At 49.9% G+C, this 25,668-nt stretch overlaps 10 protein-coding genes across 10 annotated transcripts; 6 read left to right on the top strand and 4 right to left on the bottom strand.

The window, feature by feature from the left end:
• Positions 1-798: 798 nt before the first annotated feature.
• On the bottom strand, positions 799-1,818 carry HO173_009136 (uncharacterized protein; the record flags this gene model as incomplete). Its single annotated transcript, XM_037311029.1, has 1 exon — positions 799-1,818. One exon carries the CDS (start codon positions 1,816-1,818, stop codon positions 799-801), a length of 1,020 nt encoding a protein of 339 aa, XP_037162123.1.
• Positions 1,819-3,950: 2,132 nt separating this feature from the next.
• On the top strand, positions 3,951-5,087 carry HO173_009135 (uncharacterized protein; the record flags this gene model as incomplete). The annotated part of the gene is made up of 1 exon (XM_037311028.1): positions 3,951-5,087. The coding sequence occupies one exon, from the start codon at positions 3,951-3,953 to the stop codon at positions 5,085-5,087; it is 1,137 nt and encodes a 378-aa protein (XP_037162122.1).
• Positions 5,088-5,397: 310 nt separating this feature from the next.
• HO173_009134 (uncharacterized protein) lies at positions 5,398-8,325 on the bottom strand (the record flags this gene model as incomplete). Its single annotated transcript, XM_037311027.1, has 6 exons — positions 5,398-6,603; positions 6,658-6,749; positions 6,902-7,474; positions 7,524-7,616; positions 7,672-7,885; positions 7,933-8,325. The coding sequence occupies 6 exons, from the start codon at positions 8,323-8,325 to the stop codon at positions 5,398-5,400; spliced, it is 2,571 nt and encodes an 856-aa protein (XP_037162121.1).
• A 194-nt stretch (positions 8,326-8,519) lies between these two features.
• HO173_009133 (uncharacterized protein) lies at positions 8,520-9,094 on the bottom strand (the record flags this gene model as incomplete). Its single annotated transcript, XM_037311026.1, has 2 exons — positions 8,520-8,835; positions 8,883-9,094. The coding sequence occupies 2 exons, from the start codon at positions 9,092-9,094 to the stop codon at positions 8,520-8,522; spliced, it is 528 nt and encodes a 175-aa protein (XP_037162120.1).
• A 2,283-nt stretch (positions 9,095-11,377) lies between these two features.
• HO173_009132 (uncharacterized protein) lies at positions 11,378-12,592 on the top strand (the record flags this gene model as incomplete). Its single annotated transcript, XM_037311025.1, has 2 exons — positions 11,378-11,738; positions 11,799-12,592. 2 exons carry the CDS (start codon positions 11,378-11,380, stop codon positions 12,590-12,592), a joined length of 1,155 nt encoding a protein of 384 aa, XP_037162119.1.
• Positions 12,593-13,305: 713 nt separating this feature from the next.
• Positions 13,306-15,588, top strand: HO173_009131 (uncharacterized protein; the record flags this gene model as incomplete). The annotated part of the gene is made up of 1 exon (XM_037311024.1): positions 13,306-15,588. The coding sequence occupies one exon, from the start codon at positions 13,306-13,308 to the stop codon at positions 15,586-15,588; it is 2,283 nt and encodes a 760-aa protein (XP_037162118.1).
• A 748-nt stretch (positions 15,589-16,336) lies between these two features.
• On the top strand, positions 16,337-16,929 carry HO173_009130 (uncharacterized protein; the record flags this gene model as incomplete). The annotated part of the gene is made up of 2 exons (XM_037311023.1): positions 16,337-16,760; positions 16,814-16,929. The coding sequence occupies 2 exons, from the start codon at positions 16,337-16,339 to the stop codon at positions 16,927-16,929; spliced, it is 540 nt and encodes a 179-aa protein (XP_037162117.1).
• Positions 16,930-18,101: 1,172 nt separating this feature from the next.
• Positions 18,102-19,018, top strand: HO173_009129 (uncharacterized protein; the record flags this gene model as incomplete). Its single annotated transcript, XM_037311022.1, has 2 exons — positions 18,102-18,687; positions 18,753-19,018. The coding sequence occupies 2 exons, from the start codon at positions 18,102-18,104 to the stop codon at positions 19,016-19,018; spliced, it is 852 nt and encodes a 283-aa protein (XP_037162116.1).
• A 464-nt stretch (positions 19,019-19,482) lies between these two features.
• Positions 19,483-22,499, top strand: HO173_009128 (uncharacterized protein; the record flags this gene model as incomplete). The annotated part of the gene is made up of 2 exons (XM_037311021.1): positions 19,483-21,424; positions 21,736-22,499. The coding sequence occupies 2 exons, from the start codon at positions 19,483-19,485 to the stop codon at positions 22,497-22,499; spliced, it is 2,706 nt and encodes a 901-aa protein (XP_037162115.1).
• Positions 22,500-22,938: 439 nt separating this feature from the next.
• On the bottom strand, positions 22,939-24,177 carry HO173_009127 (uncharacterized protein; the record flags this gene model as incomplete). Its single annotated transcript, XM_037311020.1, has 5 exons — positions 22,939-23,073; positions 23,136-23,620; positions 23,688-23,745; positions 23,798-24,040; positions 24,112-24,177. 5 exons carry the CDS (start codon positions 24,175-24,177, stop codon positions 22,939-22,941), a joined length of 987 nt encoding a protein of 328 aa, XP_037162114.1.
• Between the last annotated feature and the right edge of the window lie 1,491 nt (positions 24,178-25,668).

The following is a 25,668-nucleotide window of genomic DNA, read 5'->3' as shown; positions in this document are numbered from 1 at the left end:
CCAGGGAGGTGTTGATCAATGCCTCTAAACATGGGAACGACGTCCTGCACCAACCTTTGCGTCGTTCTGAGGTTGTAAACCCCTCAAACGCCAAAGTAATCTTCACTCAGACCGAGATCTTTGTCACCTTGAAGTCAAAGCCATTGAATGTCTAGGAGCATAACGAACATTATGGAGGACCATGAGAGTGTCATATTAACATTCGGTCGGAGATGGGATGGAGAAATGTAAATTGGATGAGAGGGAGGGAGAGACTGTGAGGTCGTGGGACCATCTTGCCGTCTCGAGAGTGAAGTCACCTTTGCCAAGATTCGCTAGCGATTCAGGACCTCACATCAAACATGCACATCCACGGGACACGTACCTACCGAAATCTCACGTAGTGCTGAATCGTAGAGCTAGAGCTAGCAAGACCTGGATACTTTGGAAAGCGGCAGTTGATCCGGACAAAGTCTCTATCTAGAGGTCCGTCACGAAAAAAATGGTGGCAGGCTCATTCATCAACAAAGACTTCACGTCACGGGTGGACCGAGGCTCAAGTTCACAATGCTGTACTGCCTATAATGGAGACTGTGCTTGTGTCATTAATAAACGGTTGCCCATGAGGAGCAGCGCAAACGCCAACGCTAAATGGCAAGCCATACATATTGACCGCTGCAGATACGCTCGCCGGAAGATACCATGGTCGTCATCGCTCAAAGAATACGAAGCAAATCAAAAGTGTCCAGATATTCCAGATACCGAGCCACAAAAGTTGGAACGCAACATCAAGTCGCAGAAGCTGTAAAGCTGGAGATATTATAGCCTTCTTGTCCGCGTCCTGAAAGCGGATAAATCGATGTGCATAGACTCCGCATCGGATCCATCGTCGATTTCAATCACACCTGTCCCTGTGAAGGTGATCCCCTTCAGCGGTGGTGGAGGGTTCACTTTGGCCTCGACATATTTCACCACTGGCAGCTGCTCTTCCTGGATTAGCTCGGCTACAACCTCCTTCTCTTCTTGTTCTCGTGCTTCCTCCTCTTTCAACCTCTCCACTTCTTTTTCCGCTATTGCTCGACAGTTCTCAAACTTCTTCCTCATGCCCTCAATCTCGAGTCGACAATCTCCGTCCCGTAGGAACTGATGTGCAGCCACTTCACACAAACTTTGAGTGATCTCGAGATATTTGTCTGCTTCGTCAAAGGTTGACAGCTTGTCGTCGGCACCGAAGTCTGGGCCAAGGGTCCTACGTCCGAGGCCGGCTTTCATCATCTTGGGATTTGGCCTGTAAAATTCTCCAACGGCAGGGTATGCACTCTCCTCCGTGACTAGTGACGCCATGCGCGCTTTAAAGCTGGCAGACGTCTTGCCTTTGCGAAGGTTGTTGCGCGCGCCGGCAATGCTGCGGAAGAGGAATTCGAAGGATTCTTGAACGGCCGAGTCATAATAAACGACCACCATGCTTTTCGTGCGGTATCGGGGTTGGCCTGAAAGAACTGATGCGTTGGAACCTTTCCGCTTTCGCACGAGGACGCTATTGTTGGGGACATTTCTGGCACGAGATGCATGGGAGAGGCATTGGTGTGAAGGATTTGGCGGCACGTAGATGTCTGTAGCTTTGGCGGCAGTCTCTCCTTCAATGGTGTAGCAATGGACTGGACCTTCGCGGAGGGATTCGGTGGAAAGGTTCTTTTTCTTCAGCAGTCTGCTGCCGTAACGGGCCATTTCTAAGAAGCGAGCATTGTGCGCTGCAACACTGACAGTGAGGTCATCAAGCTTTGTGAGCCATGAGGGCACATTGTCGTTGAGAAGGACGAAGCTCTGTAGCGCGTCCATTGTTGAAGCCATCCGGGTACGATTGGAGTACAAAAGGATTGCGCTAGAGGAGAGGAAATGTTGTCATGCCATTCGTCACATATCGTTATTTCATGATTGCAAATTCGTTTCTCATCATCACCGTTGCTGTCGTGGGAAATCGTTTCTCTCGGAGGGAAGGCAAGTGTCGGTAAGCGGGGGAAGCGAGAGGATGCAGGTGGATGTCTTAGGCGGACGGGTTTAGAGAGGAAGGAATGTATTTGTTTGCAGCGTTCTTCTGTGCCAATTGAATGGAATGAAGGATTCAGTTGTATGCGAAGAGAGGGATGATGAGGATAGGGAGATAGGTGAGGAGAGGCCGAGCAGAAAGTACTTTAGGGACTGGGTGTTGCAGACAAGACTGTGGAAGCGGAGGTGGGTGGACAGAGGAGAGTGGACAGTGGACGGGCAGGATCGATGGGATCGACAGAGGCGTTCCCGAAGTAGTTAAGTGGCATCTTTTTTCCCTACATTGTTCCTCGTTTGTTCGCTGGCCCTTCTGCCGATCACAATAAAGTAATAAAGTAAATATTTGATCCCTTTTTTATAATGCCTATAATGCCTACCTAGAGTAGAATATACCTTAGTGACAGCTTAGCCGGCTGATCTTCCACGTGTCTTGCCTCTACCCTTGCCATCATCATACCGAAGTCGGAACCAGCTAAGGAAAACCTTCTTCCCTACTCTACAGAGACATTCACATGCATGCTATGTCATCCAATACGTGGAAAAGGGTGGAGCGGAGCGGAGCAGAGCAGAGCAGAGATGGGACAGGATACTACATCCCATTCATTGTTGTCTACATAGAAATGTATGTATGTATGTATGTATGTATGTATGTATGTATGTATGCATGATTATGATGATTTCAATGAAGAAATACTCGAAACGAGATGACTTGGTTGCAAAGACAATGTTCGGGAATTGGGTGGGAGCGCTGTGCGGAGCAACTACCGGTGCTAAACTGCCAATTCTCTTGCCGTAGCCAATTTTAGGTGATTGCTAATACGTGCATACAAGTAACAAGCAATAATGCCACTTCACCAAGGATGGAAGATTATGAGTAGCTGCTAGGTACTTCGCCATGTTGTTATTGAATGCTTCACTTTTCTTTTCATCTTTCAACTATCATGCACCTCAACGTAGCAAAGCGATTCTTTTTTCTTCATCACTCCTTCACTTGCTCCAAAAGTCAAAAAGCTGCAACGTCACCGACTCAGCGTCATCACTCGTCAAATTCATGCCACGCTCCAAAGCAACCCGGCCCGCGAGGCGGACGGGAAAGGCTTGAGGCTTCTGATTTTCCCTTTGCCGCTTTGACCTGCCGCAAATGAAGTACCGGTAAAGTACCGTAGGGTTTCAATTCCAGTCCATCTTCGCTAGGAACTATGAATTGATAACATCAATCACAATGTTGCGCGCTAGCTACGCTTGTCGCACTTGCTCGTACCGCAGATAGGACCCTATCGATTTCGCCTTGCATAGAGTATGATTATGTTGCATGACAGCAGAAGAGCGGTGCGCTTCAGCGAAGGATTGCCAAGTCAGTGCCAACGCCTGCAGAGTGAGGGGGTTGGGTTGCACCTCAGGAGTCGCATACATATGCAACCAACAACTGCCTTTGCACCCCCCGTACTTATATAGGAATGAGCGAAGGAGCAATCACCGTAAAAGAAAATAGGAAAAAAAGGGAAATTCAACATATAATAATAATAATGATGGTGAGAGCTCGCTTCCCTCAGCTCAGAACGTGGCAAGACAGTCGTGCTGAATGATCAACTAGAATTGAAGTCCTTGCATCGAGTGGACCGCGAAAGCTCTGGGCTTGGATGGCTCATTATTCCAAACATACTTCCTCAATGATCGTAGTAATAGCAGCTGTAAGCGGGGACAGACCAGCGGCACTTGGGAAAAGTAAAGGGAGAATTGACTTAATAAGCGCACTAAAATTCATACAGGTTTTTCTCTGCCACCTGCGTCATACTGTAGGGCTGAGAGCTCGAAGTTGTTGTTTACGCGAGATGTCACTTTCTGTCACACAGCATTGGCCTCGAGCTATTTCTTCCTAGGGAAAGGCAGATAGGTACGGTAGATGATGTGTGTTTTCTACTTCGATGCCTTGGTTGGCGAACAAAGCCTGGCCGACATCCAGACCGTTGTTCAGGTGCACACCGCCATTGCGGAGACGTCTCCACCTCGCACCTCCTTTCCTCCTCGATGACTACATCCCCCGACATCAGCTTCTATCGTCGGTCGAAGCATCAAAGAAGAGGTCGGGGGCCTATGCCCACCTCAAGGACTGCAACCTCTGCCCGAGACGCTGCGGAATAAATCGCTGGGAAAAAACAGGCGTCTGCCTCATCGGCGCCGAGACCGCCAAAGTCAATGTCATAGCTCCCCATTTCGGCGAAGAGCCATGTATACAAGGCCACAACGGCTCAGGCTCCGTCTTCTTCTCCGGGTGCAACCTCCGCTGCGTCTTCTGCCAGAACCACGACATCGCGCACCAACGCAATGGCTTCGACGCCACACCGGAAGAGCTGGCTGAATGGTATATGAAACTGCAAAATGTGGGAAAGGTGCACAATATCAACCTGATCACGCCGGAGCATGTGGTTCCGCAAGTTGTGCTGTCCATACTGCGCGCGAAGGACTTGGGGCTACGCTTGCCGATAGTCTACAATACATCTGCGTTTGATTCGCCGGAGTCACTGGAATTGCTTGATGGTTTGGTAGATATATACCTGCCGGACTTCAAGGTCTGGACAAAAGCCTCGTCGAAGCGGTTGCTCAAGGCAGAAGATTACGCAAGTGCAGCGATGGAGAGTATTAAAGCTATGCACGCTCAAGTCGGCGATCTATGCTTTACCACCGACGGAATTGCCAAAAAGGGACTCCTATTGAGACATCTTGTCATGCCAGGGAAAGAAGAGGAAGGACAAGAGATCATGCGATGGCTTGGTGATAACGTTTCAAGAGACATTTTCGTCAATATCATGGAACAGTATCATCCTGATGCTCATGTTGGTAAGTCCTCGAGGTCCTCGCCAGCTCCTTCGAGTCTTGAATCATCGGAAGAGCTTTCAACAAGTGAGCCTGGTGGTGGACCTTCGTCGATTACGTCTGCACGGTATAGCGAGATCAATCGGACTGTTACAGGACAGGAGATTTCGAGCGTCCGCAGGGCTGCTGAGAATGCCGGCATATGGAGGTTCTGTGATCCTGTTCGTCATGACGGTTTCAATATATAGTGCTTCGTCTGTAGCGCGACCATCCGTAGAACTGAAACCACTATTGCATACCCGGAAATTGCACTGAATAGGCAGTCTTTCATCACCCGGTTGGTATCGCCGATAGCATGACATCATATTATTATATTAGCACCTATCGTAATCTAGCAACCTAATCTACAGCGTTACAAGAAAGTAAGCAAGTTTGACATTAACCCAAGCAATTTCTCCGCGACCCAAAGCAGAGCTGTAGCTAAGGCATTACGCGAGATCGAGCGGAGATGGAAAGAAGAAACACTCCTCCAACACTCAATTCCTCTCTCGGACCTCGTCAGTCCAAGTGGAAAAAGCTGAGAAACCACTGGATGAATGCAACAAGAGCCGCCTTTTCTTGCTGCTGTTCCGTCTCCGTTGCTGTCGAGGAAGCCGATGGAATGCCTGTGGTTTCAGGAGGACTTCCTACGATGATGGGTGCTAATGAAGACGCAACAGATGACGGGACGCCTGCAGAGGTCAACACCCCAATGATGGATGAAGTAAGCTCCTCAGGTCCTGGCAAGGTAGTAGGTGAAAAGGCCGGTGTAGAATGATCTGTCGTAGATGGAGATGTTGCCGTTCTGGTGATAGAAGGCAAGGATATGGAGTTTGGTAGGCTCGAGACTAGCGTTGTGGTGAACTCCTGGACTGATTCGTGAGAACTTGGCAGCGTCGAGGACGTGGATAACTGTGCTGGACTAGAAAGAGATAGACTCATGGAAGTCCCGGATGAAGTGGTACTTGAGCTTACTTGCGTCGCAGATGTCATGGCTAAGCTCGAGAATGAAGGCTCACTGGCTGCGCTAGAAGATGTCGTGATGTGGATAGAGCTGATCTCCGCGGTCAACGCGACTACCGATGAAGTCTGCGAGGAGCTCGGTTGCGAGTTGAGACTGCTTAATTCCGCTGGACTATGTAGCACGGTTGACGACGAAAATGCAGAGAAGCTTGCCGACAATATGCTCGTCGAAGGAAATGAGAAGATCGACTGGGACGAGTGACTGCTCAATTCGGCTGAACTTTGTGGGATGCTTGCCGGTGAAGACGCAGACAATCTTGCAGGCAAAGTCGTTGTCGATGACAACACAGGTTGTAATGTTGAATTTGGTGAAGCGCTTGCAGACAACAGAGCCGTTGACGTGGCGACAGAGAAGACAGCTGAGTTAGCTAAATAGGTTGCAGATGTATTCATAGTTGAGGAAGCGGTAGAGTGCATTGTCGGGATTGATGAAGAAGTCGTAGAAGAATCTGGGATTGAAATAGCCACAGATTGCACTGTCGAGGTCGTGGACGGTATGACTGGCACTGAGGAGGTGGCCAGAATTGTAGAGTCTGCCATTGTCGACAAGGTTGCAATCGTTGGGGATGATGTCGGGACAGCGCTCGTTGGGACAGCAACCTCCGAAGACGTGGCTAGGGCTGTCGACAAGGCTGTAGCCATTGAAGACGGTGCTGGCACTGCGCTCGAAGAGAGATTGTCCGCCTTGATGATGTCGGCAGCCTTTGCAATAACATTAGATCCGTACTCATCGAAAGTAGAATCAGGTTTTCATACCTTCTCTGCTACTCCGTATACTACGGCCTGCAAATGTGCAGCTGGGATTACCGGGAAGATCCCTGCGTCGACCACTCTCAAGTTCTGCGTACCTACACAAATTGCGGAGTCAGCAGAGCTTCTTTAGGGCAGGGGATGAAGTCTTGAGATGGCTAAAGGGAACAAAAAAGAGCATTGTATTCCCTGAAATATGTCTTCCAACCCAGTTCGGTAACAACAAGGAAGAATACACTGCGAAACATACCCCAAACCCGTAAGTGCGAATCCACAACACCGCCCTGCTCAAGTGGGAGCATTGCCAATGTGCCACTAGGGTGGAATTCGGTGCGTATTCCGTTGTTGATCACTTGATTAATTGCGTCTTCATCAGCGTCAACAGGCGGTACAAATTGTGCCGCTTGCAACTCGACCATAGGAGGAGTGGCAAGGATCTGTCGGTTGAATAACAGTGCCTCAATCAGGACTTGTCTATCCACAGGGTTGGTGAGCCATCGAGGATCGATAGCAGGTGGCTGGAACGGGTCAGCAGACTGAATGTAGCAGGTACCGCGAGAGAAAGGATGCATGACAGATACTGTCAAGCTTCCAGCATTGTTGTTGATGATCTCATATGCAGCTACGGTGTTTTGCGCCAATCGTGTCACCAAAGATTGTTTCTGAGCAGTATAACCAGCGATAATCGTGGGATCTAGCCCAGCAACCAGGTAGTCCGTTGGGTTCTGGCTGCTAGCGTTGCTAAGAATGCTGGCTGAATTGTTGCTGATCAATGGCAGAGGATTAAACGCCAATGCATTTGGGGATCCAGCCGTCCAAGGACCTAAGCCTTCAGCCACAATCCAAAGTTAGAAGCATAGACATTTGCTTACCAGTCTTGTCCGTGTCATATTCTTGTTCAGCTTCCAGATTATAGGTAGCGTTGGTCGTTAGCTCAGTTGGCGAGGGATAGCTGGCGTTATTATCTACCCCTATGGTCAGCGTCCAGCAACGGGGATTTATGGATCAGCAAAAACATACAAGGATAGAAAGTTCCGACGAGAGGGTGATCTTGAAGGTTATTGCCTACACCTGGCAGACTGAGCGCTACAGTTATGTTGTACTGATTGAGCAATAACTCTGGTCCAATGCCAGATAATTGTAGAAGCTGGGCGGAGTGCAATGCACCAGCAGCAACTATGACTTCCCTAGTAGCGTAGACTGTTTGACGTGGAGCAGAAGCATTGGGTGCGAACTTAAAATATTTAGCTGAGTGCATCAAAGGGAAGGACGGTCACCTACTTCAACTCCTGAAACTCTTAAGTTAGAATTGCCAGGGTCCTGTCTACGGACAAAGCGAGGAGGCATTTGCCCTGATAGAGGAGGAGTGCTTCCACCTGGACCAAATCCAAAGCCGTCATTGTTGCCTGAGGCAGGCCCGTTGCCATTGTCGTTGCCACCAGAGGTTGGGTTGTCCACTTCGCCATTGCCACCAGTACCTTCGATCAGCACTCGTGTCACATGCTGTCCAGTGATGACATGGAAATTGCTTCTGGTGACGTAGGGATCGAAGTAGGTCCGACGAGCATCGGAACGTGTTTGGTTGTTTGGGTCAAGGTCTGTGGGCACGAAAGCAGGTCCTGCAGAAGTACCATCGTTGGGGTCAAATTGCGTCGGTAGACCAAGGAGATTCATCCCAGCGAAGAGATTGACTAGTGCAATTAGATGTAACGTGACCCAGTGCAGACCGGAAGGAGTACGTACTGGATTGAGGATAGAAATACTTGGGATAGCTGACCTGCACAGGACCAGATGTTCCATGAACAGCAGGGTTGTAGTGGATCGAATATTCGTCTGCAATCTCGTCGGAATATACAGGGGTATATGTCTCACTCTAGGGTATATGTCAGATACCAATGCAGTGAGCCATCGGAGTAACTTGCCTTCATGAAATACGGTAGGATGCTAGCCCAGCCCCATCCAGGATTGCCAAAGGCTTCCCAGGCATCAAAGTCATCGGATCCACCTCGATTCCAGCACATAGCATTCAAGATGCTGCCGCCACCGAGGACTTTGCCCTGCGGCATTGGCCGAGTGTTGCCGTCGAGTTGAGTCTGTGGTACAGTTTCAAGGTCCCAGTCGTAGATACCACCAATGTCTGCTCCCACATAGACTGGGTCCTGAACAACGGCCTCATAATGATCCCTGTTAAAGTAAGCAATAGCACTTGACTCAAGGAGGATAGTACTCACGCGTCACCGGCTTCGATGCAAAGGACAGTCCGAGATGCAATTTCCGAGAGTCGATTACTGACGACAAGCCCGCTGATGCCACAGCCAACAACGATGTAATCATAAGACTCAAGGAGTGGCTCATTGATGTCTCTTCCGTGAAGATGGACTCCAAGAGCTGCAGGTATCAAGTATAAGAAAACAGCCAGCACGGCCGACGTGAACCTCACCATGACGGGCAGCAATGAATGTGTAGCAGAGACTGCTTTGTGATTGCCCAAGGGGGAACAGACGATGAAGGAGTGTATACGCTCTCAAAAATGATTGATTTGAGGGGTGGGATGTTGATTGGATATGAAGAAGAAGGTGGATGGGAAGTGTTGAACGGAAGTCGTCATGACCATATTTCGTTGACCAGGCGGCCAACAACTCTAATTTGCATATCTCCATGAACAACGCGAATGCTCCTTCTACTTCAACTTTGAATCTCGTACTCGGACCGAATACTTTTAACGTCAGGTATTCGATTTTATGTTTTTTCGCGACGCCCTGAATGCAGTAAGAGTCTCAAACCAAGTCTACGTCACGTACACTAAGATCGTGCAACTTTAGTATCTCAGCATTGATCTTGAGAAGACGGTCTATACAGATAGATCTCCCCACTCGAGCCACAATGTTGGGCGTAGCTTACCGAAGAGACGAGTCACCCCGGTGATGAGAGAGCAATGCCACAAGACCGCAACACTTGATTCAAGAATTTGATGCACTTCTGTCCTTCCTTTACTCGACCGATTGTGTCCCTCATTCCCTTCCCTGCATCCGATAAAGCCTCCCACGAACCGTGTAGCTCGCTGGAGAAGACATCTACACGCCTCACTCCTATAGCGGGCAGTCAATCTCCTTTTTGGTGTACAACGGGCCTGTATATTTCCATCTCTGGTAAACGTCAGATATCCCAGAGCTCGCTGGCCTTTCGACTGAATTGTCGAAATGAAGGCAGTGGATTGATGATCGGTCATTTGCTGGTGGCGTGCCAGGAAACAAATGTGTGGACGAGTGAGAATCTAGAAGGGTGCATCATCCACAGTGAAAGGGTCGCATGAGTGCGTATGCCAATGAATCACTCCATCGTCGTATCTGGGTCTGTTGCTCAATGATGGTTAAAGAGTGGTCGACCGAAGGATCTGCGGATAGAGAGTCAAGCGCGCTTACCTAATATCCTTTAAAGAGCGAACGACATGTCATCCTTCAACTTCCATTTACTGGACCACCGCCTTTTCCTGGGATGCTTCAATGTGGAGAAACAATTTGGAAGAGTCTTCGAATATTGCCTGCAAATACCAGTGAGCGTCGGCGCTGAGTAATATCGCTCTTTCGGCGCTTCGGACAAGGCTAGAACATTCAATGGAGATTGAGAAGAGCCATGCTCTCAGCATTTGAGTCTGTCTCGCCTCTCCATGTCTCTGTTTGCCCTGTGATCATCAGAGTGACTGGCTGGGCATCGTTTTCTGCGCGCTCTCCTCGCTTTCTCAATATTGACGTACCCACCCGCTGTCATTTAGACCATGACGACCTGAGCCTCTTAGAAGATTGGATATTCGTGAATGGTTGCAATGAGACTTTGCAAGTCTGATTGTCATTACCCCTTAGATGTTTAGCAGCCCGTCGTCATATGGGCTTCGGCTTCTCACCCAGCTTTTCTCCCCTTTTGCCTGATCCCAAGCTCTTCAAACATTGAGAATGATAGCCAAATGGCCCCTTTTTATCCCTGGGTTGGCCGTTGGTCCTTACACCATATGCTTACTGTATGGCTTTATGGCCGTTGGTTTAAGATCTCCTGTGAGCGCAGCCATCGTCACTCCTGCTGCCATCCTAGAGTCCCCAGTATAAGGCGACTTGGCGCCTCGCAAGTCAAGGGAGCCACGCCATGTTGTATGCGGGTGATGAATGTAGATATTTTTGGGCTAGACGAGTGCGTGGTTTATGTCTATGGAAGTCAAGCATAGAGTCTTTGAGGCCAGAAGTGTGCAACTTGAGTCCAAACCTGAGCCGGATGACGTGGGAATAGATCGGTCGTCTTATTTGAGTGCCCTGCTGCGCTTCCATTGAGTGTTATAGAGGTTGGCCACAGGAGCGACCATGGTGCTATTCAGAATAGCTGCTTTCCACAAAAAAGTTGCGTCAGATGTCAACTGTTGGATCAAGAGGCTGGGTTGTGAGCTTCGAAGTGGAGCATGGCAGATTTGCTTGCTATCACGGCGCGATGAAGACCTGTCGCGACCTAGCGACACGCTATATTTCGTCAACACAACAGCTAGCGAGCTCGACCAAGCTGAGCGTCACGATCTTTCGACTCTTGGCAATCTTAAATTCGCTGCGAACATCACAGCTACAGCTCAACTCTCTAGCTTTTGCTTGACCTTTCGACGAATACCCAGATACTTCCAAAGCGTTGCAACACTCCAGGCCGAACGCGTTCAATCGCAATCAAGACTACTACAGGGAAAAACTTCGCCATGTCTGCGTCGTACTTGAACCTTGACACAAAGATGCGCGCCATTGTCAACAACTGCCGCTCTGTCAATAGACTCCACCCGGTTGTATCTGAGTTGTGCGGGTCCTCTGAATTCAAGCACTTCTTTTTGAGTAGCTTGAACCAAGACCTACATGTGATTTGCCAGCGCTCCCAAGTACTTGCCCATGGTGAAATCACGGTTATCCAAAAAGCCTTCGGTGTTCTCATGGAGAAGAAAGAAGATCTCATCCCTGCAGTCGAACTCTACGTGGATGAGATCCTAGGTCTCAAGTTCGTGTCAGAATCCGACAGAGCTACAACTTTGGACACAATGATTCAGACAAGGCACTCTATCCTGAGCCGTATGTTCATAGGCCCCACCTGGTCGACCAGTGAGCCCCGCCGCTAATGCTCATCAACAGTAGAAGCCTACGGCAGCAAGCCTAATCAGTTACCTAAAGCAGGAAGTTGCGCTCTGCCATCATGTAGCCATTCAGCATTGAGTGACGACAAGCCAGTCAGTGAGGCATGGTTCATCTCCGACGGTAGCGAAGAGTCCCGAATCTCTGAAATGCCTCATATCGCTGGCGAGCAAGACGAGAACTATGGGGACGAGAAGCTCAAAAGGCTGTTCATCGTGTACCATAAAGCAAGGAAAGATTACGATGCCACGCCAGCGAAGACCCTAGAGCGCACAAAGTCAGCCAAATTCTTGCGCGACACAACGGAAAATTGCCTCGCATACATCGCGGCGAAGCAGACCCGACCCGGAGGAAAGATGCTGGATGAGTTGAGAGCTACCCTTGAGGAGACTATAGCAATAGCAGAGCAAGGGTCTGGAGGCAAGAAGCGCCGTTTCGATGAGAATTGGGAGAATGTTCCCCAAGAGCCTGCTAAGATGCGAGGTCCCCGTCCATCTGTGGCTCCGCCATTGGGCAATTCTGACCCTGTCCCCAGAGGCCGAGCTTCAGATACAAAGCCGAGACCTATCACTTCTCGTATTCAGGAACATCAGGTATCACGAAAACCCGACTACCGCCAGCAAAATACGAACCTGGCCGAGCGTAGACGCTCAGATCTACCTCATCAGCTCTATCCTGCCTCTGCTGGCCAGTCTGTACGTCGTGTGTTCGGACATCGCCACAAGCCGCATGCGGAGCGAAAACCCTTTAGTGGTCACGTTTACGGAGATCGCTACCGTCCCACGTACATATGATCTGGGCGAAACCGATAGATGATCTTGGCAAACATATGGTTTGGCTTGATCAAAGATTGGTTACGGAGGGGTTAAGCATGCATGGAAAGGACTGGAGGGTTCGCTGTTGTCCTACGTACAGATGATCATGGCAAATACGAAGGTCTGGATCAGGGATTGGTCATGGAGGGATTGAGGATGCATGGAATTGTCTGAACGTTTCGTCGGTCATTCTGGTCTTTTCTTCTAAGGTTGTGGAGTCTCATCAACCAGACAGAATGGGTCGCTTTTCATAAAATGAGTATCCAAGCATCTCTTGTAGTCCATGGTCTTCAGGTAGAACATAATCATTTGGCGTCAGTACTCGTGGAGTATGTTGGGGATGGGGACAGTCGACTTGCGAAACAATGTCACTAGTAGTGTCAGACTCCACATAGGTACATTCTAGTCTGCACTCAATCTTTCCTATCGATGCAAGTGAAATGTATGTATTTCGTAACCTCATAGCATGGAAGTACGCTCGTCATTGGCTTCTGAACGTCGCTGAAGCCTTACCTTGCTGAAACGCGATATCCCAATGTTTCAATAGCCGTTCAGCCTGGTCCATTATAGTTTCGACCATCCGGTGTACATGCTGCTCTACATGTCACGTGTTATTTCTTGGCGCGTCTTTGATGTTTGTGCTCCTGATACGTCTTGGTCTCATTGCAACACCAGCATGACGCCTCCACGAAATGCTCCACGAAATCCTCTTGGCGTTGGGTTCGGGTAGTCCATCACCGCTTTTATATCCCCAGTCTCACAAGGCTGGCGCGGGTCACGGGCTCCTGCAGAGCTTCCTCTCTCCTGCAGAGCAGGCCTTGCTGCAGTCCTTAGCTCACAATCTTGGTGACAGGAATAGGAATATCCGGGACAATGCCTCAGCCATATCCTCAATTCACCCATCGACAGTCTGCCGCGCCGTATCGACAGCTATCATCTCCATATACCTTGCGAATTTTCAACAAAAAATCTTGGAGGTGGAACAAGAAATACTGAGAGAAGATGCACGCATCGTCGGTGCCCACAATATTGTACCACTGTCCGCCATTGTTGGGGCATTTGATGGATGGAGTCGAAAGCTTGAATGGCTCTGGAAGCTCGTACAATACATCCAGGCACCTGCGCCAGGAGAAGCACAGCATACGCGATCGAAGCATGAAAGCCGCACGGCGGCTGAGCTCATTGGCCATCTCAGAGAATCTACACACACCGGATACCCTGACATCGAGGCGATCTCTCTTGATCTAGTGAGAGTGGCAGAGACTGCGTGGCTCAAGCAAACTTCTGCATGGGTTCTCTACGGTCGACATCCAGCCTACGGGGCTGGGGACTTCTTCATTGCTCGTCATGCAGCTAGCATGAGCCAGACTGAATTACCATGGGAGTATTGCGTCCAAGACAGCCTGGTCCCTTGCTTCGTCACTCCACACACAGCGCACTCAATCCTCTTCATCGGCAGGTCTCTTAATCATATTCGAGAACGACAGTCATCCTTCTCAGATGGCTCCTCTAAGGCGGCTGCTCCAGAGCTCGCGCTGCTTTCCAACCACCTCGCGCATCTCTCGTCACTGGAATTTCCCCTCAGTTCTTCCAGCTTTTCGACCGCCATTGGAGCAATTCGGCTTTCACTGTCCCAAAACGCACTGCAAAAATTACTACCATTGACTAAGGTTTTGGAGATGCTACAAATACTGAAAGAATTCTTCCTTCTTGAACGGGGGGAATTCGCCGTGGCCCTCCTCACTGCCGCCGACGAGCGTCTTACATCTAGAAATCAAGCCGTAAGATCTAAGCAGAACCTAGTCAATGAGCTGGCCAGCATGACCATCAAGGAGGGAGAAGTATCTGCCGTGCTGGCTCGAGCTTGGACCGCTTTAGCGTCGTACCAGAGTCTTGACGACGAAGATGTGGATGAGGAGCTTGATCAGGCTCGGGAACTCATCCGCCTGTCTATCAGAACAGTGGATGCAGACCATACTTCTAAGCCTTCGTTGGCTTCTTTCAATGATCTTTTGCTGCCTGCACCAACAATACTAACCCTTCGTGTGCCGTCTCCATTAGACCTTTTCCTTTCTGCATCTGATGTCGATACTTATTCTCACATTCATGCCTATCTTTTATCGATCCGAAGAGCACATCTTCGCCTCAGTAAGCTATTCTTGCTGTCGGTCCTTCGGAGAGACCATCCATGTCCGAAGGCGCCAGAATCTCTGGAACACCACCATGCTTTTGACGTAATTGCCCGGATGAGAACCCGAGCAGGTTACCGTGGGAGGATTCTGCGCCCTATCTGGGCCACAATTGCCTCCGCAGCCTTTTTCCTTGCGGAACTCGGAGAATTCTTTCAAGGAGAAGTTGTGAGGAGTTCTTGGTCAACATTCCATCGATGGCTGATGCCAACTTTGCCTCACGACCTGCGATCTGTAAATGACAGTTTCATGTCCTCAATTGGCTCGAGTGGACGGTCCCGTAGCCCGAGGCCAACTTCTTCACAACCGGTTCCAGAACCAGCAGCGAGGTCCTTCCAGGATCCCGAGACTCTGACGCAAGCACACAAACGCTATCTAGCATCCCTTGAAAAAGCACTCCTACTCCATGACCCAACCTTTACCACGGCGTTGCGTAGATTCATGACATCCATAGATCATATGTCGGCCTTGATGCAGCGTCTCGATACCATCCAGCGGAACATGGACTCAGACACGCAGAACGAAGTCTCGATTGCGACGAACTACTTCGCCGCGGAAGAAGAGAGACTAGTGCTTGACTTGAAGGCTTCTCGTGCTAAGGTCGCTAGCGGCGTACAGGCTTTGATAGAGGCGTTGCGGGCCATCGATGTCGCAAGAAGTGCCGAACGGAACTACCGTGGCGACCAGGGGCTTATGCAACATGATGGATTTGTCCCATGGACTGGCGGCGACGTTGATCGCTTGCTTTTGAAATTGGATTACGGCAACGTGCAAAACCTGGCATGAGAATTGGTTGGTGCCTAATGAGCAGCCACGTTAACCGAATCCTGTTTTCTTTAACTCTATCCGTCCATCATCCAACCGTCACTCTACCATGCGATTACAATTAGAATATAGAGCTGGAGCTCAAATCAGAGCAGCGATGAGACTCAAGTATGAGGAGTTGTTGCTTATTTCCTTTCTCTTTCCTATTCTTTTCGATTTCCTCTACATCGCTTCGTCAATGCCTACTTTACGGGGAAGCGATGAGGCGTCGTTCAGGTGAGAGGCTCATTTCCATTTTGCATAAAGTAGGCGCTGCGGAAGAAAGATCTAATGACATAGTAGGAAGGTGCAGCAGATAGGCGAGGGCGGCGAGAATGGCAGACCCGAGCCAAGGCATGGTAAGGACGCTAAAGTAGCAAATACTGGTCATAGGATACTTTGAATCAGCCGCCATTTCCTCCCTCATGATGTTTGACCGATTTCATGCAGTCTTTACCTTACATGTGTTCGCCATCGTCGTCTTATGCCAAGACTCGTATCTCTTCCTAAAACCCATCATGCCCCTGGCTTCACTCTCGTATAAAAAATGGGTTTCAGAATTCCCAGAATAGCGCAGTCTACTGTACATTTTTGAATTTCTGAAGTCATAAATACGTCTCCCAAATCCCCAATTATGTTCTCAGCACCATCCCTCATCTTCGCGTACAAGGACAATTCCTAGCTCCACACAGAGTGTCTTCGCTTCCTTTTCAATTCAAACCCACCAAAGATGAAGCTCCTTCTCTGCCTTCTTGCTGTCCTCACCTGCGCTATCGCCTCCCCAATTTTGCCCGACAAGACTTCAAAGACCTTCAAGCTCAAATTTCTTGTCCTCTCCCCTCCCAATTCATCCTTCAACAACCTCTACCTCGAACCCTATCACATCTACCCAGGCGCCAATTACGCTGTCCTTTCGCCCAAAAGCGCTACTGATCCTGGCGTCATCGGCTACCTGAACGGCACCGCCGCAGATTTTGCAGACGAAAACACGGATTTATTGTTCAATGGCAATCCTGCCCCCTACGGATTCATTATTGATTCGGTCAATGCTACGTACAATCCTATCCTGATCAATGCGGGGAAGGGGACCACAGGCATCTTCATCGATCAGGGTATCATCAAGTACCATAATCCCATCTCTGGGGGGTTCTGTGGTAAGTAGACACCCCCTGCGGAGGAAGTAGACGGTATAGGCTGACCGTTCTAGCTTGCAACAACACGCTTGAATATGGACCAGCGGTGCAGCTCTTTTACAAGCCTAAGGTCATCAACACGCCGACGGCTTGCTCGGATGTAGAACTGGTGGTTGAGTGTGTCGAATAGACGGTTGCTCCTGAGAGGCTGTGGGCTTGTTTGTGACCGTGTTGATTATCTAAAAAACGTGTCATGATTTCCAGAGTCTGGTGATGTATTGTTTTACTTTAGACCTGCTTCTAATGTCCTGCGACGCTATGCCATAACCTTACAACCTTCTGACGCTCCCCCTGACTGCCTGAACCAATTATGCCACCGCAGCTAGCCGAAGCATCTCATCTTCCCACCCGACTTGCTCATGGTACACATCCAATTATCAGGAGCCTAGCTTGGAAAAGAGCCGCCTTCCTATAGACCCACAATTTTGGGGGGTCAAGCTCGGGGGCAAATGGGTCCTGAAAGATTTAATCCCAAGACTGCAGTCAGTTTCGAGGCTCGTAGCTCATATTTGGTCTCAGTCTCTGACTCAAACGCCCGAACAGTCCTGCATTGTGCTCGAGTTTTGCGTCGTACAAGATCTTCTGTGGGTTGCGGGACTTGAAAGATCAACGAGCGTTGGGTGCTAGGTATCCTCGCTGCAGCGAAAGATGAGAAGGAGGCACTGGACGTTGAGAAGTCTTCTAAGAGATGAATGTGGAATTTGACACCCCCCGTTGTAGAGGCTCAAGAAGCATTACATTGCGTTTCCTGAGCGTCCAATAGAAGAGCCGTTAGAACCATGTCTTCCGATGATGGAAGCACGTAATAGAATGCTCGTTCGCTAGACAACTCTGTCTTCCCCGAGCGATACGCTTGAATTGCGCGGATTTCGTGGTTGTACGTACAACAGTGGTGTTCGATCTCAGATTACGGGTTTGGCTTGAGAGAGCGTGACTACCCTTTCAGCAGTATCAGCTCTACATATCAGCCCAGTTGTACAATTAGATTGGTCAGTATTGCATTTGTGCAGTGGAAAGATGATATCCAAGAAGGCAAATTGGCATTTTGATGACTTTGGACCCTTGGCTTCCTTGAGAGTCTCAACGTCATCATGCTCGTGGCTGCTTCGGAGTACTCTTTACTCGACGATGTCTCGTCACTTACTCCTACCTCCAGTTCTGACTCTCTTCGTTGCAACGAAAATTACAATACTCGCATAAACCTTGCTCAAACTTCGTCTACTCAATTCCCCTCGTTGAATAGCCAACAAACTCATCATAGCTTCTCCACCAGTTCTTCGCCTTCGCACCCTCCTCCGCACGATGTCTACCACAACCCAGCACCTCACGACGCCTGCGGCCCCCTGGACCCCTAGCTTTGAATCCCATCTCTCTAAGCTTCCCTCTCCCGAATTCGTCCTCACCTCTCTCCAACCCGCACCAAAAGGCTCTCCAGTCCCATACTTGCCCCGACTGAGATACTGCATCTACCGTGGCATGTGGGGCTCGTTGCCCGAGAACAAGCACAATGACGCACCTCGCAATGCTCCAACCTATACGTCAGATATGCCGACATTCACCACTGATGTACGTATGCAGAAGGTCGGGCAGTTCTTCGCGTCTTCATCCGGCCATGCATCCTCGGATGATCAGGTGCAAGGGAGCGGGGGAGGTGGACCAGTCGAGGCAGTATGGTGGGTCAAGGAGACGGGGACGCAGTGGAGGATGAAAGGCGAGGCATTCGTCGTGGGGGGAGACATTGATGAAGGGGAGGGCAGTGGAGTCAGGACTGTAAAGAGTGAGGTTGGAGGGCGGATGAGGAGAACCGAGGCAGAGGGCATTGAAGGAGATTGGAGCTGGGCGAAGGAGCTTACGGCACACTTTGGAAATTGCTCGCCAGGGATGAGAGGTATGCTCTACGTTCTAGGGACGGAAGGCACACGAAAGGACTTGAGGGGCTGACTGATTACATAGGATCCTGGAAGAACCCGCCACCTGGCAGACCTACGAATGGACAGGAGCCGGACAAAGACCATCAACTTGGACAGAAAGTGGAGGATCTACATGATCCCATCGCGAGGGAGAACTTCAGGGTGGTGGTAATCAAGCCGGAAGAGGTGGAGCAATTGGACATCAGTGATCCGGCTACGGCTAGGAGATGGAAGTATACATTCGTGGTGGAGAAGGGCCAAGGAGCAGAGGGGAAGGGCGAGTGGAAGACCGAGGAATTGTGGCCATGAAACCGTGTTCGTGGCTCTAGTAAGGGACTTCAACCCCAGAATCGATTGCCACCAAAGGAGCAGACATGCCAAAGCATTGAAATTCCCTCTCAAATTATGAACCGAAGGTAGAGGCATGAGCCACGCCAAAAGGTCTTGCTAGCGGCACGGCTGCCTGCCTTTAACGCGCTAGCAACTGCCTGCGCAACGATCCGATTCAAGCAACATCAGTACTCTTGTAATATACTCTCACGATTGGGCAGATATCTTTCTTGCTTCCAATACTTCTTCTACCTGGAAGCAGTTTGTCTTAAGCATTCGTCAGGCTCACAACCGACCCTTTCGTGTTAACGTTCATATTGTTCCCATTGCGTCTAGCTTGCGACTAATCAGTACTTTAACATTCCCCAACATTACCCTATTATTGGCGCCGTTAATGCATTCAATCTTGTTTCGGCTTCGTTACTCGACACACAGCAGACCATATGGCATCTCTTCCTCCGTTCATCCTCAATGGCTGGCGTCTCCAACATGGAGAAGAAGGACGAGCCAAGGCCGCTGAACAACTCAAGGAATTCACCACCTCGTCGCTGGCCGAGACCTTCATGACCTTCCAGCTTGACAAGCACTTTGCCAATCCAGATCGAAGCGTCTCCGCTCCATCCCTGGCATCTATTGCCGTGGCAAAGGTACTAGAGGCCCTCGAGAACTCCGGTGATCTTGCAACCGATGTGAAGACCATTACGGAGAGCTTGAGCTCAACCACTTTACGCCAGCTGCTCAATGACCCTAGGACTCCCTACCAGTTACTGAGAACCTTTCTCACTTTGGCTCAGACACTGGCAGCAAAAGATCGACGATTTGTGGATGTTGATGAAGCTGTCCTTCGAAACGAGCATTACATGAGGTCTCGAGACAACAATGAAGATGGCAGGTATCTTGTCTCTCTGGAAGATCTTTCTAAAATACTCTCCAAAGACTCTCAGAACAGTCGTCCTCTTTCATTCGCACGCAAAGATCCTCCCAAAGGTGGCCTAGAAATCTTGGACGAGCTGCGTAAGAGAGAGTTGACCATTCAACCCAGCAGCGCATCTTTCTGCAAGGTGTTTGAGCGAATTACTCATGGTATCTTACGTGGACTTGATTGGAGCAATGTTCTTGTTGCAGGTGGCATGGCCCTTACAACTTTGCTGCACACCGATCCAACCAAGGACGATGACAGAGCAGTAAGAGATCCTGATATAGATCTTTATATCTACGGGCTCGGTCCTCAAGATGCCAATCGAAAGGTTGGAGAGATCCACGACACATGGGTCCGCAGCCTTCCGGCAACTGCGCAGGCGAGGCTCGTCGTGAAGAACGCTAGAACCATCAATCTCCTATCGAGCTATCCCCATCGCCGTATCCAAATCATTTTGAAACTACTACCTTCTATTACAGATGTCCTTCTAAACTTTGACTTGGATGCCTGCGCCGTCGGGTTCGATGGATCCCGTGTCTTGATGCTGCCACGGTGTGCACGAGCGATTGAAACCGGCTACTCGGTGTTCACTATGGACCTTGTCTGGGGACACCACCTTAGCCATCGCAGGGCGTCACAGGACAGTCGTATCTTCAAGTACGCTGATCGTGGATTTGGACTGCGAATATTGCCTTCCTATGCTCGATCATTAGAGGAGGACAATCTAGAGGCTGCCGTCTTCAAGAAATGTCGGGCGCCAGCCTCTGCCCACAAAAAGATTGATGATGAAGACGATGAAGCATGGACTCAAGGGACATGGCCTTGGTCTCAACGGGATCGAAAACCTCATGGACGTTTCGAACCTGGACTGAAAACCTTGAAGCGAATCGCATATTTGGGACAAGATTTCATTCATCGGTTCTACTTTGGAGCAACGCCTCTTGCCATCTCCCAGGAACGCTATGATAGACAGAGGGATTTAGGTGATCCAAACAAGGCAGGCGCTGAGCATGTCATCAACCAAGACAGAGAAGACGAGTGGCTTGAGGCGTTCAATCAGACCGATCTTGATAATCGGGTCGTTAGAGAGGCCAATGACCGTCGAAAGGCACTCGGCGAGCCGTCGGAGGGGCCTCTTATAAGACTAATCGATCTTGACACACAGGAAATGCATCGAGGATTACCGGACGGCCGAAGAGGGCTTGGGAACTTCGAGATCTTTATGAGACACTGTGAGGCCTGGAGATTGCATGTTCGTGGGGAGGCTACTCTAGATGCCCGAAATTCTCAAACCAGTATGGCATACGATCCGGAAACGTACGATGATATTCCCTCTTATGTGTGGGATGAGACTTTCAGGATTGACGACTTTGAGAGCACGATTGAGTCCTATAATGATTCTCTTTGGGCTAATGTCCAAACGGCCATTTGCGGAAAGCTGGGTATTCCCACTAGAAGAAATGGATGTGAGTCTCATTTTTCTTCAGATCTGTCATATCACGGCAGAGTACCCGAGCTTTTCACAGTAGAGTACACGCTACACGTGATCGTTGGTTTTTGAATTTCCTGCACTCATTGGGGCGAAATCTCCAATACACTCATAACGAGTTACGGTTGGCTGCATCCTTGTTTGAAGGTGGACAGCCCCCACACAGTGGTAGCTGGAAAGATCCGGGCGCGGCCCAAGGCATCAGAACGGGTTTCAAGCCCGTGATCATTCAGTCAATGCGGCTCGAAGCCAGAACCATAGTCTTCAATGCTTACTGTTAGCGAGCAGATCGTGACTATTCTACTCGGCGGATCCGGCGTCAAGTTTGCTCTCGCGATCTCGCAACCGTTCAGGAGAAGCAAATTACGATTCCAGTCATGGTGCCTTGGGCGCTGGAAGACTATCTCCTCTCGACATTGCCACAACAGTATGGGGATATCCCCCTACATTTTACCGACTTCAAGCCACTCATACCCGTCCACGACGCCTCCAAATACGATCCATCTACCGCGATCCTTCCATCTTTGCAGGAAACTGCCTCCGAGAGTGGGAATCTCAGGTATTGGGTTATTACCAACGAGAGCATGTGGGCGCAGCAACATCGAGTTTTAGACGAGATAGCCGAGCTGATGTGGTCGCTTTTCCACTGGTTCAACCAAGTCTCGGCCACGGATGGTATGATGGGCACTGGTGGCACCACGAGGATTCGTACCGACAGATCAGCGTGCAGATGGCACCTTGCCCGATCGTTCAGACGCCGCATAGTTCTTCCTGAAGTGTCAGACCACTCCTCTGTCAACATGAAAACTGGTCTACCTTCGCTTCGGGAAACCCTTCTTTTCAGGCCGTGGGCCTTCGCAAGCTCGATCACGCCAGACAGACATTTCAGTGATCAAGACGGGGACCGAGGCCATGTGTTGTTCAATGACGCATGGGTTCTATACCCATTTCCTGACGACTTGTTCTGGCACGCATCCGATGAAGGTACCTGGGATGACGAGGGGATTCCCCCTTGGACTGACCCGTCGGCAGGGAGTGTGGCGGTGGATTGACGGAGGCTCCAGGATTGAGCTTGCATAGCTCGACCTGGTCAACATAGAAAAACCGTGTTGTGACAATCTACAAGGATACCTTGTCTCTTCGATTTTCAATGTGACATCAACCTTGTTGGCATCCCAGCCTAAGTCTTGCCGTTGTAAGTTCAGGCAGCGCCAAAGGTCTTTCCCCCCTCAAATTGCAAAGTACGCAGGGAACGATGGAGAAAAAACCGATCTTTTTGCCAGACTGTCCATTATCTTGACGTCGACTCTTGCCAGTGCTCGGAGCATGTGCGCGGTGTCTGGCGTGCAGACCTTGAGAGAGGCGAAAAGGCCCGCATGGCGCTCTTTCAACTGGATTGTAAGGGAACGAAGCGCGAAAGATCTTTCGTGAGAGTACTTATCCTTATTATCATACATTGCTGTTGCATGCTAAATTTCCTTCCTCTTGGCTTTATAGCTCCTGCTTGTATGGGATACTCCCCAGCTTCTCCTGCAAAATCTGCTCGCTCAGACGCCATAGATTCTCGCCCAATTCCTCATCTCGTGCTTGTTTCGACGGTTCGGTGACTTTGCGGTCGGGTACGATCTTGAGGGATTCAAAAGTCAGTCCGCCGGTCCTGAGAAAGGAGCTCATGTAGAGAGACTTACGTATTGCCCTTGGATTCCCTCCTTCGTGATGTCCTCGCTCGTTGCTGCAAACAACGCTGGTCTGCACCCTTCATCCACGGGATCCTTCATGATCGGTTTGATGGCCTTCACCCCAACCTTCCCCATCGTTCCGTACGCGTCCACGGCCTGCTTTAGCTGATCCGTCGCGACCCCACCTGGATGTGTGGCATTTATCCACGGCCCATTATACTTCGGGCTCTGGAACCCAGGCTCGTTGTTGAGCATGCGCCGTACGAGGGCGCGTACGAACAGTATCTGGGCGAGTTTGGTGCGTGAGTACAGTGAGTTTGGTCCCAGATCGGTGTTGATCTCGTCGAGGGTTGCAAATTTGGTGGAGGAGAGAGGAGAACGGTGAAGGTCGGAGGATTGGAGGACAAGGCGGGAATCTGGCGTCGACTGAAGATTGGGAAGGAGGGTGAGAGCGAGAAGCATTTGCGAAAGGTGATTGACTTGGAAGTGGGAGTCTGCGTTCGATGACGAGAGGTAAGTATTGGCTGGTAAGTTGCCCGGACCACTGGGGGGAGCTCGCACCTATTCCATCGACTGTTTCGTTGTACTTTCCGACACCTTGGCCAGCATTGCAGATGAGCTAAGTCGCGTGTCAACGCTTTGTGATGATAGGTGCAGGGCGATTGCCTTACAGCATCAATCTGCTTCTCGCTCGTCAACTTTTTTGCAACTTCATCCGTCTTCTTCAGGTCCTTCAAATCACACTGGACCCAATGCACCTTGCTAGCATCACCGTACTTCTTAAGCTCTTCTATTGCTTCATCGGCGTGCTCCTCTTTTTGCGATAGCAGCAGGATCTTGGAGGCATTGTGCTGAAGTAAATGGGCGGTAATACCAAACCCAATTCCTGCTGTGCCACCGGTAACGATGTAGACCTGGGTGTCAAGGCAGTCAGCGCTGTCCTTTGGCTATTGTGACGAAACGTCGCTTTGACCAGTTGACTTACTTTCCCACTGAGGTCTGGAATGTCCTTGTTAGGCTCGAATTTGTTTCCGGTGATTAGGTGCGCCATTTTGTATCTTTTGATTGATTTGATGAGAGGTGCAGATGAGAGAGCTGAACGGTGGTGTAAATTTGTCTCTTCAACAAATGATGCATTGCAAGATCGCAAGGTAAGCGGTCGAGAAGACGTGTCAAGTCATGACGATTGCTCATGATGTCATCGACTCCGTGAGCCATGAACCGTGGATCACATAAACGGTTTCGCAACAGAGCAGCATCGGGAAGTGCGAAACAATCTGTCATCTACGCCAAACTCATTATTGGACTGAAATGCTTTGATGACCGCGCCGAATCATCACGCTAGGCTCATGAATGGTCACTTCCACAATGTCACAAGTCCTAACTGGAACTTCCGCATGAGAAGATTTCGGGCCTCAACAAGATATTGTTGTACGGATATTGGGACCGGATGCTTTCTGAGAATCGTACTCGCCTCGCAGAAAGGAAGTGAGAATGACAGAAGTCAATCCAAAAGAAGACGAAACTCCACCGCGGGCGGAAATGGCCAATCTAACGAGCAGCCAACGGATGAATCCTTCATTCTCCATCGCACTCCGGGAGTGGCTTCGTAGGATTGGGTGGGACTTCTCGTGTCGCAATTTCGGCGGCGCTGCCAGGTTCGATAATGACCACGGAGGAAAAGGTCACCCATCTAGCTCATACATCGTTATCGGATCTCCGATAGAAGGAGGGAAAATTTTCTGTCGTCTAAGGACGTTCTCAGCTGGCAACTGCAACCACTGAACTCAGTGTTGAGTCATTCAAGACAGAGCCATGGAGGTTTGCACTGAAAACAATGTTTTCAAAACACTTTCAATGAGGCGAGCGTTAAAAGAGCAAGCTAAGGCAGAAGGGGAGGCCTCGAAATTATACGCAAGTGATGGAGCAAAAGGACGACGCTATCGGAAGCAGTGAGGAGCCGATATCTCACATTTCTGCAAATCAGCATCAAGATTTCGAGAGAGTCGGAAATCAGAGAGTTCACAGTCAGCGCATGCTCTGCCATCAACCTGCCGTCTCCACGAGTGGAGGCGTGCCCGGAGACGTAATTCTGTACGAAGTTTGGTCGGTGCGCGGGCCGGGGAGGTCATAGGCTCATAGCGCTGGCATGGCTAATTCCCCGAACGGAAGGTAGGTGCGTGCGTGCATGTTACTGTTGTTACACCTTAGAGCGAGAGTGCAATCAGAACCAAAAGCGCGGCTGAGGGAAAGTTGGAAGAAGGCGAGTGTCAATGGGGAAAGGTGTCTTTGCAGAAAGGGGGAAAGTTAAGATTGACAGAAGAGTGAGATACCTACTGTAAGAGCTGCAGAGACAGCTCGCATGATCATGTATGTACATATAGGTACATGTACGGAGACGTAGGTAGTTGTGGCAAGGCAGTCAGCATTCGGAATTGACTTTTCCAACATTTGCTCCCTCGGTCAAAGGATCAAAGAAAGAAGCGCAAACTGCGCAACGGTGTGCCCGTTTACTTCATGCGTGTGGCGCGCGAGTATTCTG

The sequence above is a fragment of the Letharia columbiana genome (genome assembly GCF_014066305.1).
Source record: "Letharia columbiana isolate WasteWater2 chromosome Unknown Sc0000037_s0, whole genome shotgun sequence".
Taxonomy (NCBI): domain Eukaryota; kingdom Fungi; phylum Ascomycota; class Lecanoromycetes; order Lecanorales; family Parmeliaceae; genus Letharia; species Letharia columbiana.
Note: the sequence above shows the minus strand (reverse complement) of the source record. Positions and strands in the feature narration are given on the sequence as shown.